The sequence below is a fragment of the Cherax quadricarinatus genome, unplaced genomic scaffold, assembly GCF_038502225.1.
Source record: "Cherax quadricarinatus isolate ZL_2023a unplaced genomic scaffold, ASM3850222v1 Contig13, whole genome shotgun sequence".
NCBI lineage: Eukaryota > Metazoa > Arthropoda > Malacostraca > Decapoda > Parastacidae > Cherax > Cherax quadricarinatus.
The window spans coordinates 417,887-433,200 of record NW_027195039.1 but is presented as its reverse complement, the minus strand read 5'-3'; the positions used below and the strand labels follow the sequence as shown (position 1 = coordinate 433,200).

At 43.3% G+C, this 15,314-nt stretch overlaps 1 protein-coding gene across 3 annotated transcripts in view; it reads right to left on the bottom strand.

Annotated features, from left to right (window-relative positions):
• Positions 1-9,573, bottom strand: part of LOC128685843 (copine-8) — a 93,630-nt gene extending 84,057 nt beyond the window's left edge. For 2 of the 3 annotated variants that reach the window (XM_053772543.2, XM_070079750.1), the window contains exons 1-2: positions 9,436-9,573; positions 2,083-2,236 (exon numbers count right to left, since the gene is read on the bottom strand). In XM_053772543.2, the coding sequence (XP_053628518.2) occupies positions 2,083-2,147 (65 nt within the window). In that variant the 5' untranslated portion in view covers positions 2,148-2,236; positions 9,436-9,573. Of the gene's footprint in view, positions 1-2,082; positions 2,237-5,027; positions 6,636-9,435 lie in introns of those variants that run through there. The other variant, XM_053772542.2, reaches the window with a different exon arrangement.
• Between the last annotated feature and the right edge of the window lie 5,741 nt (positions 9,574-15,314).

Below are 15,314 nucleotides of genomic sequence, written 5' to 3'. Positions count from 1 at the left end.
CAGACATTGATGTGTCCAATAACCAGACACTGATGTGTCCAATGACCTGACATTGATGTGTCCAATAACCAGACATTGATGTGTCCAATAACCAGACATTGATGTGTTCAATAACCAGACACTGATGTGTCCAATAACCAGACACTGATGTGTCCAATAACCAGACATTGATGTGTCCAATAACCAGACACTGATGTGTCCAATAACCAGACACTGATGTGTCCAATAACCAGACACTGATGTGTCCAATAACCAGACACTGATGTGTCCAATAACCAGACACTGATGTGTCCAATAACCAGACACTGATGTGTCCAATAACCAGACACTGATGTGTCCAATAACCAGACACTGATGTGTCCAATAACCAGACACTGATGTGTCCAATAACCAGACATTGATGTGTCCAATAACCAGACATTGATGTGTCCAATAACCAGACACTGATGTGTCCAATAACCAGACATTGATGTGTCCAATAACCAGACACTGATGTGTCCAATGACCTGACATTGATGTGTCCAATAACCAGACACTGATGTGTCCAATAACCAGACACTGATGTGTCCAATAACCAGACACTGATGTGTCCAATAACCAGACACTGATGTGTCCAATAACCAGACACTGATGTGTCCAATAACCAGACACTGATGTGTCCAATAACCAGACATTGATGTGTCCAATAACCAGACACTGATGTGTCCAATGACCTGACATTGATGTGTCCAATAACCAGACACTGATGTGTCCAATAACCAGACACTGATGTGTCCAATAACCAGACACTGATGTGTCCAATAACCAGACACTGATGTGTCCAATAACCAGACACTGATGTGTCCAATAACCAGACATTGATGTGTCCAATAACCAGACACTGATGTGTCCAATGACCTGACATTGATGTGTCCAATAACCAGACATTGATGTGTCCAATAACCAGACATTGATGTGTTCAATAACCAGACACTGATGTGTCCAATAACCAGACACTGATGTGTCCAATAACCAGACATTGATGTGTCCAATGACCTGACATTGATGTGTTCAATAACCAGACACTGATGTGTCCAATAACCAGACACTGATGTGTCCAATAACCAGACACTGATGTGTCCAATAACCAGACACTGATGTGTCCAATAACCAGACATTGATGTGTCCAATAACCAGACACTGATGTGTCCAATAACCAGACACTGATGTGTCTGGTTATTGGACATTAAACTCTTTCTGTGTTTTATTCCTCTTTTCAAATTTCTTTCGTGGCAAATATTTTTATGCACAGACTGCATAGATAATGCAATAAAAAACTGAGCGGTAATTTTAAAAGCTGTTCACAAGAAGTGGAAGATGAGCACATAGTCAACCCTCAGTGTAATACACTAATGGGGGATTGTCTGAATGGCCTTTAAATCAGTCATCTTAAAAAATAACAGACGAAACACAAAAGTAACCTACTGTATTCACATACAAATTTTTATTTTTTTTGTGTGGTACAAAAAACAACAGTTTACATGCAATAAAACACTGGTAGGCACAAAAGCCAGTAATATGCAGTGCATTTTGGCCAAACTAATACAGTACAGTAAACATCTGATAAAAGAGATTACTCTGGAAAGAGGGGTGCCCACTGGAGCCAAAAAATCCGTTACTCTGAGAGTTTAGATTAAGAGGTTGTAGTTCACTTAACTGACTGACTACTGGACACAAACACCTGATAACACAGACTTAGTCCACTGTGTTGATGACATGACTGTATATGCAAAGAACGTCCAGTCGTGTCAAAATATAACAAATTTTTCAAATAATGGACAAAATCCATCAAGTAAATTACACTTTTAACTCATGTATTTTTAATGCTTATTGTAACATAACTAAGTTGTAAAAACAATACTATTTTTGGTACAGTTTTTTCTCATTTTTTAGCATAACAAACACTGGGGCCCCCCTGGGACCCCCCTCCCCCATCAGTGCATTACATCAAGCTTCTAGTATTTTAGTAGTTTTAATATTTTAGTCTTAAAAAAGCATGGAATAAAGACTAAGCATTACAGTGTCAGTGTTTCATCAGCTTACCTGCACGAGACAGAGAGTTCCACCAGTGATGTTGGTGACACTGCTGCTGCTGTTGGGGCAGTCATGTTCCTGATAGGCAGATATTATGTCTAGTCTAAGTCTACCTTCACTACTCTCTATTTCTCTACTCCATTATCCACTCAAAAGAAACTTTCTGAAAAAAAAAAAGAAATGGACAACAAAAGCTCGTATGAATTTTTTTTTTTAAAGTTCTCTAAAACAAAAATTTTGCATCACTGAAATCATATGAAAATTAATTTTACAGCAAATTATTAACATTGTTGGTTGTGGTTGTTGTAGCTTTTGCTATTATTATTAGTAGCTGTTGTTGTTGTTCAATTCTGCTGTTTTTGTTGTTAGTCATAGAAAGCACTAAACCCCCATAGTTTTGTGCTGAGTAATAAGGGTGAGGAGGATAATACAGGCTAAGAACAATTATAAATTATTTTTATTATTTTTAACACACCGGCCATCTCCCACCAACACAGGGCGACCTGAAAAAGAACAGTCGTACAGTTTCTTTTCACATGCTGTAGTTCATACAGAAGCAGTTACTAGTACCTTGCTCCTGTCATTTTAGTATCTCTTATGATACAGATGGCTTATGGAGGATTCTTCTCCACTTCCCTATTGAGGATTAGTATTATTATTATATCATTATGCAGCACTTGAAAAAATGAATATCCTCTGGAATTCTTCACTGACCTGTGGAAAGCATTCAACACAGTGGATCACAATATCTTGCACCTTAAACTAGAACATTATGGGGTCAAAGGACATACTCTTGCATACCTAAAATTTTATCTTAGCAACAGATACCAGCATGTCTCCACAAACAGTGTAACATTGTCTACTCAGCCTGTAAGCATAGGAGTGCCTCAAGGCAGTGTCTTTGGTCCTCTGCTCTTTCTCATTTACATCAGTGATCTCCCCAATGCATCTTATCTCCTTAAACCTGTTCTATTCACAAATGACACTACTTACATCTTCTCCCACTCAAATTCAACCACTCAGTAACACCGTTAATGAGCTACCAAAAACATCTACACGTACATGGATGACAACCAACAAACTCACACTCAATATAGACAAAACCTACTACATGCTGTTTGGAAACAGAGCTTTAAATATCCAACTTAACATATTGATCAATAGTTTCCCCATTACATGACACACTGAGGGCAAATTTTTAGATCCTCACCTTGACTGCAACCTTAAATTCCATTTCCACATCCAACACACAGCCAAGTACGTCTCCAAAATATCCTCTCCAAGATACGGTACTATGTACCCTAAATGACACTACTTACAATATACCACTCCCTAATCACAAACGGTATTTATTATGCCTGGGGATCTACTACGACTAATTATCTTAAACCATTAGTAACCCAACAAAAAGCTGGTGTGCAGATTATCACCCATTTCTGCACCAGACAAATGTATGGGATAGGAGGTAGGTTACTGAAAGCACTGAAGAGTTTTTATGAGGATAGTGAGGCTCAGGTTAGAGTATGTAGGAGAGAGGGAGATCATTTCTCATTAAAAGTAAGCCTTAGACAAAAATTTGTGATGTCACCGTGGTTGGTCAATATATTTACAGATGGGGTTGTAAGCGAAGTGAATGCGCAGGTGTTGGCAAGAGGTGTGGAGTTAAAAGATAAAGGAGTTGTTACAGTTGCTCTTTGCTGATGACACTGTGCTTTTGGGAGATTCTGAAGAGAGGTTGCAGAAGTTGGTGGATGAGTTGGGTAGGGTATATAAAAGAAGAAAATTAAAAGTGAATATTTATAGCAAAGAGCAAGGTGATGAGGATAACAAAAAAATTAGTTGATGAAAGATTGGATATCAGATTGGAGGGAGAGAGTATAGAGGAGGTGAATGTATTCAGATATTTAGGAGTGGATGGAGAGAGTTTCGGGGGTCATGGCTGTTGCTGCTGGCTGCACGCAAACCAACGTATGATCAGATATTTAGGAGTGGATGTATCCACAGATGGGTCTATGAAAGATGAGGTGAATCATAGAACTGATGAGTGGAAAAAGTGAGTGGTGCACTTAGGAGTCTGTGGAGACAAAGAACTTTGTCCATGGAAGCAAACAGGGAAATGTATGAGAGTATAGTTATACTAACACTCTTGTATGGGTGTGAAACATAGGTGGTGAATGGTGAAACAAGAAAGCTGGAGGCAGTGGAGATGTCATGTCTGAGAGCAATGTGTGGTGTGAATATAATGCAGAGAATTTGTAGTTTGGAAATTAGGAGGATGTGCGGGATTACCAAAACTATTATCCAGAGGGCTGAGAAGGGGTTGTTGAGGTGGTTTGGACATGTAGAGAAGGTGGAACAAAATAGAATGACTTGGAGAGTGTATTAATCTGTAGTGGAGGGAAGGCCTAGGAAAGGTTGGAAGGAAGGGGTAAAGGAGGTTTTGTGTGCGAGGGGCTTGGACTTCCAGCAGGCATGCATGAGAGTGTTAGATATGAGCATATTGAGACAAATGGATTTTAGGACTTGATGTGCTGTTGGAGTGTGAGCAAGGTAACATTTATGAAGGGATTCAGAGAAACTGGCAGGCTTGACTTAAGTCTTGGAGATGGGAAGTACAGTGTCTGCACTCTCAAGGAGGGGTATTAATGTTGCAAATTTATAACTGAAGTGTGAGTGCACCTCTGGCAAGACAGTGGAGTGAAGGATGATGATAGTGGCTACCCTACCTTGGTGGGAAGTGGCCGATGTGTTAATAAAAAAAAAAACAATAACTTTTTCTCAGTCTCAAGCACTAAGTGCACATTTATTTTAGACTCTTCAGGAATTTATAATATAATTATGAAGTAGGTATAGAAAATATAATTTGTGTTTATTTTAGGTTAAGATAGCATAGCTTAGGCTAAGTTAAGATAGGTTAGCACTTGCCAATAATTTGACCAAATTAATGTAAGTACCTGGGAGTGTTGTACCAGGGAGTGTTGTACCTGGGAGTGTTGTACCAGAGAGTGTTGTACCTGGGAGTGTTCTACCTGGGAGTGTTCTACCAAGATGTGTTGTACCTGGGAGTGCTCTACCAGGGTGTATTGTACATGGGAGTGTTCTACCAGGGAGTGTTGTACCTGGGAGTGTGGTACCAGGGTGTGTTGTACCTGGGAGTGTTGTACCAGGGTGTGTTGTACCTAGGAGCGTTGTACCCTGGTGTGTTGTACCTGGGAGTGTTGTATCTGTGTGAGTGATACCAGGGAGTGTTGTACCAGGTATTGTACCAGGAAGTTGTATCAAAGAGGGTTGTACCAGGTACTGTTGTACTGGGTAGTATTGTACCAGGTAGTGTTGCACTGATTTGTACCAGGTAGTGTTGTACCAGGTAGCACTGTACCAGAGTGTTGTAAAAGGTAGTGTTGTACTAGGAAGTGGTGTACCAGGGAGTGTTGTACCAAGTAGAGTTTTACCAGGTAGCATTGTACCAGAGAGTTGTACCAGGGAGTGTTGTACCAAGTAGTGTTGTACCAGGTAGTGTTGTACCAGGTAGAGTTGAACCAGGTAGTGTTGAACCAGGTAGTTTTATACTGAGTAGAGTTGTACCATGTAGTGTTGTACTAGGGTTTTGTACCAAGGAGTCTTGTACCAGGTAGTGCTGTACAAGGGGTGTTGTACCACATATTGTTGTACCAAGTAGTGTTGTACCAGGGACTGTTGGACTAGGGAGTGTTGTACCAGGTAGTGTTGTACCAGGTAGTGTTGTACCAGGTAGTGTTGTACCAGGTAGTGTTGCACCAGGTAGTGTTGTACCAGGTAGTGTTGCACCAGGTATTGTACCAGGTAGTGTTGTACCAGGTAGTGTTGTACCAGGTAGCATTGTACCAGGTAGTGTTGTACCAGGTAGTGTTGTACCAGGAAATGTTGTACCAGGTAGTGTTGTACCAGGTAGTGTTGTACCAGGTAGCGTTGCACCAGGTAGTGTTGTACCTGGTAGTGTTGCACCAGGTAGTGTTGCACCAGGTAGTGTTGCACCAGGAAGTGTTGTACCAGGAAGTGTTGCACCAGGTAGTGTTGTACCAGGTAGTGTTGCACCAGGTAGTGTTGCACCAGGAAGTGTTGTACCAGGAAGTGTTGTACCAGGTAGTGTTGTACCAGGTAGTGTTGTACCAGGTAGTGTTGTACCAGGTAGTGTTGTACCAGGTAGTGTTGTACCAGGTAGTTTTGTACCAGGTAGTGTTGTACCTGGTAGTGTTGTACCAGGTAGTGTTGTACCAGGTAGTGTTGCACCAGGTAGTGTTGTACCAGGTAGTGTTGTACCAGGTAGTGTTTCACCAGGTAGTGTTGTACCATGTAGTGTTGTACCAGGTAGTGTTGTACCAGGTAGTGTTGTACCAGGTAGTGTTGTACCATGTAGTGTTGCACCAGGTAGTGTTGCACCAGGAAGTGTTGTACCAGGTATTGTACCAGGTAGTGTTGTACCAGGTAGTGTTGTACCAGGTAGTGTTGCACCAGGTAGTGTTGTACCAGGTAGTGTTGTACCAGGTAGTATTGCACCAGGTAGTGTTGTACCAGGTAGTGTTGTACCAGGTAGTGTTGCACCAAGTAGTGTTGTACCAGGTAGTGTTGTACCAGGTAGTGTTGTACCAGGTAGTGTTGTACCAGGTAGTGTTGCACCAGGTAGTGTTGTACCAGGTAGTGTTGTACCAGGTAGTGTTGCACCAGGTAGTGTTGTACCAGGAAGTGTTGCACCAGGTAGTGTTGCACCAGGTAGTGTTGTACCAGGTAGTGTTGTACCAGGTAGTGTTGCACCAGGTAGTGTTGCACCAGGTAGTGTTGTACCAGGTAGTGTTGTACCAGGTAGTGTTGCACCAGGTAGTGTTGCACCAGGTAGTGTTGTACCAGGTAGTGTTGTACCAGGTAGTGTTGCACCAGGTAGTGTTGTACCAGGAAGTGTTGCACCAGGTAGTGTTGCACCAGGTAGTGTTGTACCAGGTAGTGTTGTACCAGGTAGTGTTGTACCAGGTAGTGTTGTACCAGGTAGTGTTGCACCAGGTAGTGTTGTACCAGGTAGTGTTGTACCAGGTAGTGTTGTACCAGGTAGTGTTGTACCCGGTAGTGTTGTACCAGGTAGTGTTGCACCAGGTAGTGTTGTACCAGGTAGTGTTGTACCAGGTAGTGTTGTACCAGGTAGTGTTGTACCCGGTAGTGTTGTACCAGGTAGTGTTGTACCAGGTAGTGTTGCACCAGGTAGTGTTGTACCAGGTAGTGTTGTACCAGGTAGTGTTGTACCAGGTAGTGTTGTACCAGGTAGTGTTGTACCCGGTAGTGTTGTACCAGGTAGTGTTGTACCAGGTAGTGTTGTACCAGGTAGTGTTGTACCAGGTAGTGTTGTACCAGGTAGTGTTGCACCAGGTAGTGTTGCACCAGGTAGTGTTGTACCAGGTAGTGTTGCACCAGGTAGTGTTGCACCAGGTAGTGTTGTACCAGGTAGTGTTGTACCAGGTAGTGTTGCACCAGGTAGTGTTGTACCAGGTAGTGTTGTACCAGGTAGTGTTGTACCAGGTAGTGTTGTACCAGGTAGTGTTGTACCAGGTAGTGTTGCACCAGGTAGTGTTGTACCAGGTAGTGTTGTACCAGGTAGTGTTGTACCAGGTAGTGTTGTACCAGGTAGTGTTGTACCAGGTAGTGTTGCACCAGGTAGTGTTGTACCAGGTAGTGTTGTACCAGGTAGTGTTGTACCAGGTAGTGTTGCACCAGGTAGTGTTGTACCAGGTAGTGTTGTACCAGGTAGTGTTGTACCAGGTAGTGTTGCACCAGGTAGTGTTGTACCAGGTAGTGTTGTACCAGGTAGTGTTGTACCAGGTAGTGTTGTACCAGGTAGTGTTGTACCAGGTAGTGTTGTACCAGGTAGTGTTGTACCAGGTAGTGTTGTACCAGGTAGTGTTGCACCAGGTAGTGTTGAACCAGGTAGTGTTGAACCAGGTAGTGTTGTACCAGGTAGTGTTGTACCAGGTAGTGTTGTACCAGGTAGTGTTGTACCAGGTAGTGTTGTACCAGGTAGTGTTGTACCAGGTAGTGTTGCACCAGGTAGTGTTGTACCAGGTAGTGTTGCACCAGGTAGTGTTGCACCAGGTAGTGTTGTACCAGGTAGTGTTGTACCAGGTAGTGTTGTACCAGGTAGTGTTGTACCAGGTAGTGTTGTACCAGGTAGTGTTGCACCAGGTAGTGTTGTACCAGGTAGTGTTGTACCAGGTAGTGTTGTACCAGGTAGTGTTGCACCAGGTAGTGTTGCACCAGGTAGTGTTGTACCAGGTAGTGTTGTACCAGGTAGTGTTGTACCAGGTAGTGTTGCACCAGGTAGTGTTGCACCAGGTAGTGTTGTACCAGGTAGTGTTGCACCAGGTAGTGTTGTACCAGGTAGTGTTGCACCAGGTAGTGTTGCACCAGGTAGTGTTGCACCAGGTAGTGTTGTACCAGGTAGTGTTGCACCAGGTAGTGTTGCACCAGGTAGTGTTGCACCAGGTAGTGTTGTACCAGGTAGTGTTGCACCAGGTAGTGTTGCACCAGGTAGTGTTGCACCAGGTAGTGTTGTACCAGGTAGTGTTGTACCAGGTAGTGTTGTACCAGGTAGTGTTGCACCAGGTAGTGTTGTACCAGGTAGTGTTGTACCACCAGGTAGTGTTGTACCAGGTACCCAGGTAGTGTTGTACCAGGTAGTGTTGCACCAGGTAGTGTTGCACCAGGTAGTGTTGCACCAGGTAGTGTTGTACCAGGTAGTGTTGTACCAGGTAGTGTTGTACCAGGTAGTGTTGTACCAGGTAGTGTTGCACCAGGTAGTGTTGTACCAGGTAGTGTTGTACCAGGTAGTGTTGTACCAGGTAGTGTTGTACCAGGTAGTGTTGTACCAGGTAGTGTTGCACCAGGTAGTGTTGTACCAGGTAGTGTTGTACCAGGTAGTGTTGTACCAGGTAGTGTTGTACCAGGTAGTGTTGTACCAGGTAGTGTTGTACCAGGTAGTGTTGTACCAGGTAGTGTTGTACCAGGTAGTGTTGCACCAGGTAGTGTTGTACCAGGTAGTGTTGTACCAGGTAGTGTTGTACCAGGTAGTGTTGCACCAGGTAGTGTTGTACCAGGTAGTGTTGTACCAGGTAGTGTTGTACCAGGTAGTGTTGCACCAGGTAGTGTTGTACCAGGTAGTGTTGTACCAGGTAGTGTTACACCAGGTAGTGTTGTACCAGGTAGTGTTGTACCAGGTAGTGTTGCACCAGGTAGTGTTGTACCTGGCCACGCCTCCCTGGCCAGTACTTAATTTCACTGTTATTCTGGTTCTGACGCATCACACGTCACTACAAACAACAACAATAAACTCCCGCACAGAACCTGAACAAGAACCTCCTCGTCCACGACACAAAGTTCACTTAGAAGTCCAGGAAAACTTATTGCGATCTTATCATTTTCCTGTGTTGGTTCCGCTGGGTATAAAGGCTCTGGCTGCTAGAGGAAAAAGTCTTGTTGTTGTTTGGGTTCATAGGGCCTTTCACGGCATGCGCCGTATCGAGTCCGGCCTTCCACTGCCCGGAATGAAATTTTAAATAAAGTGGAAGGCAGTTGACTATTGGCTGTGCTTATTATATGTCTCGAGTGCGCCTTGAAGGGGCAATGGGTTGATAATAATAATAATATATAAAGACCAACATAACAACAGGAAGGCGCAAGTAAAACCCAGAACATTCTGTCTTGTTTATTTTCCCTTTGCTCTGCTTTACAGGGCCACTATTAGCTTACGTCATATGGAGCCCCGCTTTCCAGTGTCCGGGAAAGAAACTTTGTTCAGAGCATAAAGAATATGACTGGTAGGGATGTATTTGATATGTCCCCCATGCGCCGTGATTCCAGCAGCAGGGCGCCGTATCGAGTCCTGGGGTTGTTAAGGACCTATTGAACTGTACTTCTAAGGTATGAAAGTTCTGCAGCACTTGGTTAATTGTATTGTCGAAACGTTTGGCCTGGATTACAGGCTTTTTTTTCCAGTAGCATATTGGTGAATATATCGCTGGGAGTAGCAGAGACGGAAAGTTGGAGGTGGGACTGACCACCTACCGCCCACCATGCAATAAAAATAGGAAAGTGTTGCTTCCTTAACAACTACTACTGCTACTACTACTACTACTACTACTACTACTACCACTGCTGCTGCTTACTATTACTACTACTACTAGTGTTGCTGCTTACTACTACTATTGCTGCTGCTACTACTACTACTATTACTACTACTACTACTACTATTAATACTATCACTTCTGCCGCTATTCTATACCCACCATCAACACCATTACCATCATCTCTACTTCTATTACCATTACAATTCCCTTTTCCTCCGCCTCTCAAACACATTCTAGCCTTCTTTCCCTCTTGCTTCATTGTGGTTTACCAGTGATCCAGGTGGGACCTAAACCTCGTCACACGTTTTCCCTCTCTTAACTGCTCATCATCTGTATACCGCCTGATGCATTACTTTCCGGACGTTCAGGCGAAAATATGTTCCCCAAATGTGGGCCAAAATTAGTTAAATTCTATAATCATACATCCAGCACCATGGCGTGGGCGGTAGTCAAAATATTACAGAGTCATTCAGTGAGGGATATTTGCATCTGAAAGAGCACAGCAAAATTTTAGGGCCATTTATTTGCATGGAGTTCCCAAAAAGACTGAGTCGAACACACTGTATAGTTTCAAAGAGATGTTTATTGTATTGTGCCGTGTTGTGTTGCAGCTCTCCGGGAAGAGATGGAGTGAATATGATACGTCAGTTTGGATGCTGCCAGCAATAACAGCCTGGTTGATCAGACCTTGATCCACCACGAGGCCTGGTCTCAGACCGAGCCGCGGGGACGTTGACTCCCGAAACCCTCTCCTGGTATACTCCAGGTATACTCCAGGTATACTGACAAGATGATATGACACAAAGAGAGGATGTTCCAGAGATGGGACCCTTGGACTCAGATGAGTCAAAGGGATGTTAGGAAGTATTTCTTCAGTTATAGAGTTGTCAGGAAGCGGAACACTCTGGAGAGTGATGTAGTGGAGGCAGGATTCATACATAGCTTTAAGAAGAGGCATGATGAAGCTCCCGGAGCAGGGAGAGAGCGTGGATCTAGTAGCGACCAGTGAGGAGGCGGGGCCAGGAGCTATGGATCGACCCCTGCAACCACAGTTAGGTGAGTACATGCTGTACATGAACAGTATACAATACCCACACAATGAAGAATTAGACACATGTGGCCTGGTGGCTAACGCTCTCGCTTCACACGGTGAGGGCCTGGGTTCGATTCCCAGCCAGAGTAGAAACATTGGACGTGTTTCTTTCCACCTGTTGTCTATGTTCCCCATCAGTAAAATGGGTACCTGGGTGTTAGTCGACTGGTGTGGGTCGCATCCTGGGACACTGATCTAATTTGCCCGAAATGCAGAGCATAACAAGGGAGTTTCTATATAGTAGTATGTCATTGTTATCAGCTAGGACTGTATACCCTGTACATGTACTTGTAGTAAATAAAGATATTATTATTAATACAAGACACGGACATAATATGAACACTGTATAACTATATACAACTTGTCAGACACAGGAACATCATGGAATCTTGGTACAGAGGACAACTCCACAACCTTCGTGCTTACTCCTGGCCCGTCCCTCGGATAAGACCTCCTTCCACTGGCCCATCCCTCGGGTATGATGACCTCCTTCCACTGGCCCGTCCCTCGGGTATGATGACCTCCTTCCACTGGCCCGTCCCTCGGGTATGATGACCTCCTTCCACTGGCCCGTCCCTCGGGTATGATGACCTCCTTCCACTGGCCCGTCCCTCGGGTATGATGACCTCCTTCCACTGGCCCATCCCTCGGGTATGACCTACTGCCACTGGTAGATCCCACCTACCAGTGACAATGTCATCGTCTGCTACACCTCCCTCACCTGACGTCAGTATATAAGCACCAATCTTCCTGCCAGTGCTTCAGAGTCTTCAAGACTACGGTGCTCTTCACCAGCCACAAGTCTGAGGGATTAATTACCTCGTCTTTTGTGAATAGTTCTACGGTCTTCACATGAAGTCCTTACATTGATAAAGCCACTGGCTGGCGATACGTTACAAATAAAGATGCAGGATGGACAGTCTTAGCTAGAAGGATGGCAAGTCTTAGCTAGAAGGATGACCAGTCTTAGCTAAAAGGATGGCTAGTCTTAGCTAGAAGGATGGCTAGTCTTAGCTAGAAGGAAGGATGGTCAGTCTTAGCTAAATGGATGGTCAGTCTTAGCTAGAAGGATTGCCAGTCTTAGCAAGAAGGATGACCAGTCTTAGCTAGAAGGATGGCAAGTCTTGGCAAGAAGGATGACCAGTCTTAGCTAAATGGATGGTCAGTCTTAGCTAGAAAGATGGCCAGTCATAGCTAGAAGAATGACCAGTCTTAGCTAGAAAGATGACCAGTCTTAGCTAGAAGGATGGACACGGTGCCCCGTCGCCTGGTGGCTAAATCTCTCGCTTCACACGGCAAAAGTCCGGGTTCGATTCCCGGCGAAGGTAGAATCATTGGGCGTGTTTCCTTACACTGTTTGTCAATGTTCACCTATCACTAAAATTGTACCTGGGTGTTAGTGGACTGGTGTGGGTCGCATCCTGGGACAAAACTGACCTAATTTACGGCAAATACTCAGCATAACAAGCAGCTTTCTATATACATAGTAGTATGTCAGTGATGTCAACTATGGTCTGTATACCTTGTACATGTAGAAATAAATTTATTATTATTATTATTATTATTATTATTATTATTATTATTATTATTATTATTATTATTATTATTATTATTATTATTATTATTATTATTATTATTATTATTTTTATTATTATTATTATTATTATCAAAGTTAGCCAAGAAAATAGAAAATGAAAGAAAATTTGGCTGTACAGAAACTACATAGAAAACTTATTTTGGTAGAACTAAAACAAAATTCTAAACTTTAAAAACTTCCATGGAAATGTATTTATTATATAATATCTTTGTTGTTTCTGCCTTAGAAATGAAGGTGTAATATATCATGAAGATCGGTGAGGGTCAAAGAAGACCGCAGACGGAGTGCAGTCTAGGGGGCAATGATTATATTTCAGATTTTGCCACCAAAGTGCCTAGTTTATTGTGCACCACATATCTATCCTGTGCAGGGCAGTGCAAGAACATATGGATACACAAAAGGCCCAGGAACTAAGCCCCAAAAGGGTTAACAGGTGTACATATGGGTTTTTATTTACATATCTACAGTTCACTTATCTGTTACAAGCAAATTTAGGAAATTTGCTTAGTATATCTTGTATCTTATTTTCATTAATAAGATATCTTGACATGTCACATAGGTTATTATACTGTCTGTCTCTGTATTCCTCAATAAGTGGACAATTAAGCACATAGTGTTCAAGAGAGTGACCATATGCCTGATCACATAATTTACATTTAGTTTGATCATCATCTGTGTGTCTGCCAAACTGCCAGAAGTACTTGTAACCAAGCCTAAGCCTGGCCACTACAACATCAGTCAGTACTTGTAACCAAGCCTAAGCCTGACCACTACAACATCAGTCAGTACTTGTAACCAAGCCTAAGCCTGGCTACTACAACATCAGTCAGTACTTGTAACCAAGCCTAAGCCTGGCCATTATAACATCAGTCAGTACTTGTAGCCAAGCCTAAGCCTGGCCACTACAACATCAGTCAGTACTTGTAACCAAGCCTAACCCTGGCCATTATAACATCAGTCAGTATAGCCAAGCCTAAGCCTGGCCACTACAACATCAGTCAGTACTTGTAACCAAGTCTGAGCCTGGCCACTGCAACATCAGTCAGTACTTGTAACCAAGCCTAAGTCTGGCCACTGCAACATCAGTCAGTACTTGTAACCAAGCCTAAGCCTGGCCACTACAACATCAGACAGGAAAGACTGTGCTATAACTTAAGTTGCCAGGCATACCATCTAAAGGGGACAAAAAGATACAAAACATCTAGGCCATAGGAAAACCTGGGTAGCCACAGCCACTCAAGAGGGAGAGGTCTTTTAGTGCCAGGAAGGAAAAAAACTGGCAGGAAATGGCAGAAATCGTACACCAAATCCAGTCATTCCTGGAGTGGAACCACAGTCGATGGCCTCCACTCCAAACCAACAGATACAGATACTAATGCCGGGAAAAAAATCCCCCCCCCCAGTACCAACAATACCACCAGTCCGATAACATTCTTCTTTGCAAATATACAGGGTCTAAAGCCAGCAACAAACAACAAAATACCTTTCATCTGTGGACTGCTTGCAGAGGCAAAGGCAATGTTCGCGGCTTTCACTGAGACCCACATAAAGGATCACTTGGACAACGAAATATGGATCCCACGTTACAACCTATACAGATGTGACAGAGTGAACAGGCAAAAGGGGGGGGGGGGTTGGCCTGTACATTGCAGAGTCACTTGTTTGCACAGAACTGCTTAATGCCTCAAATGATATAGTGGAAGTTTTAGCAGTAAAGGTCGAGAACCAAAACCTAGTCATTGTGGTAGTGTACAAGCCTCCAGATGCAACATCCCAGCAATTCCAGGAACAGTTGTTAAAAATTGACCACTGTCTGGAAAATCTTCCAGCTCCTGCACCCAACATCTTGCTCCTGGGGGATTTCAACTTAAGGCACCTAAAATGGAGGAATATAGCAAATAATATTGTTGCAGTAATAACACCAGGAGGCAGCTCTGATGAAAACTCACACTCACGCGAGCTTTTAAATCTCTGCACAAAATTCAATTTAAACCAGCAAATAATAGAGCCTACTAGACTGCAGAATACACTAGACCTCATCTTCACTAACAATGATGATCTGATAAGAAATGTCACCATATCAAAAACAATATACTCAGATCACAACATAATTGAGGTTCAGTCATGTATGTGCGGAGCCCCAGACCCCCATAATGAGACTAGTCACGAGGGAGCATTCACCAAATTCAACTTCAATAACAAAAACATAAAGTGGGACCAAGTAAACCAAGTCCTAACCGATATAAGCTGGGAAGATATACTAAGCAACACAGACCCCAACTTATGCCTAGAACAAATTAACTCGGTGGCACTCGATGTATGCACAAGGCTTATTCCTCTAAGAAAAGGAGGGGTAGATGTAAAATAGAAAGAGACAGGCGCTCCCTTTACAGGCGACGGAAAAGAA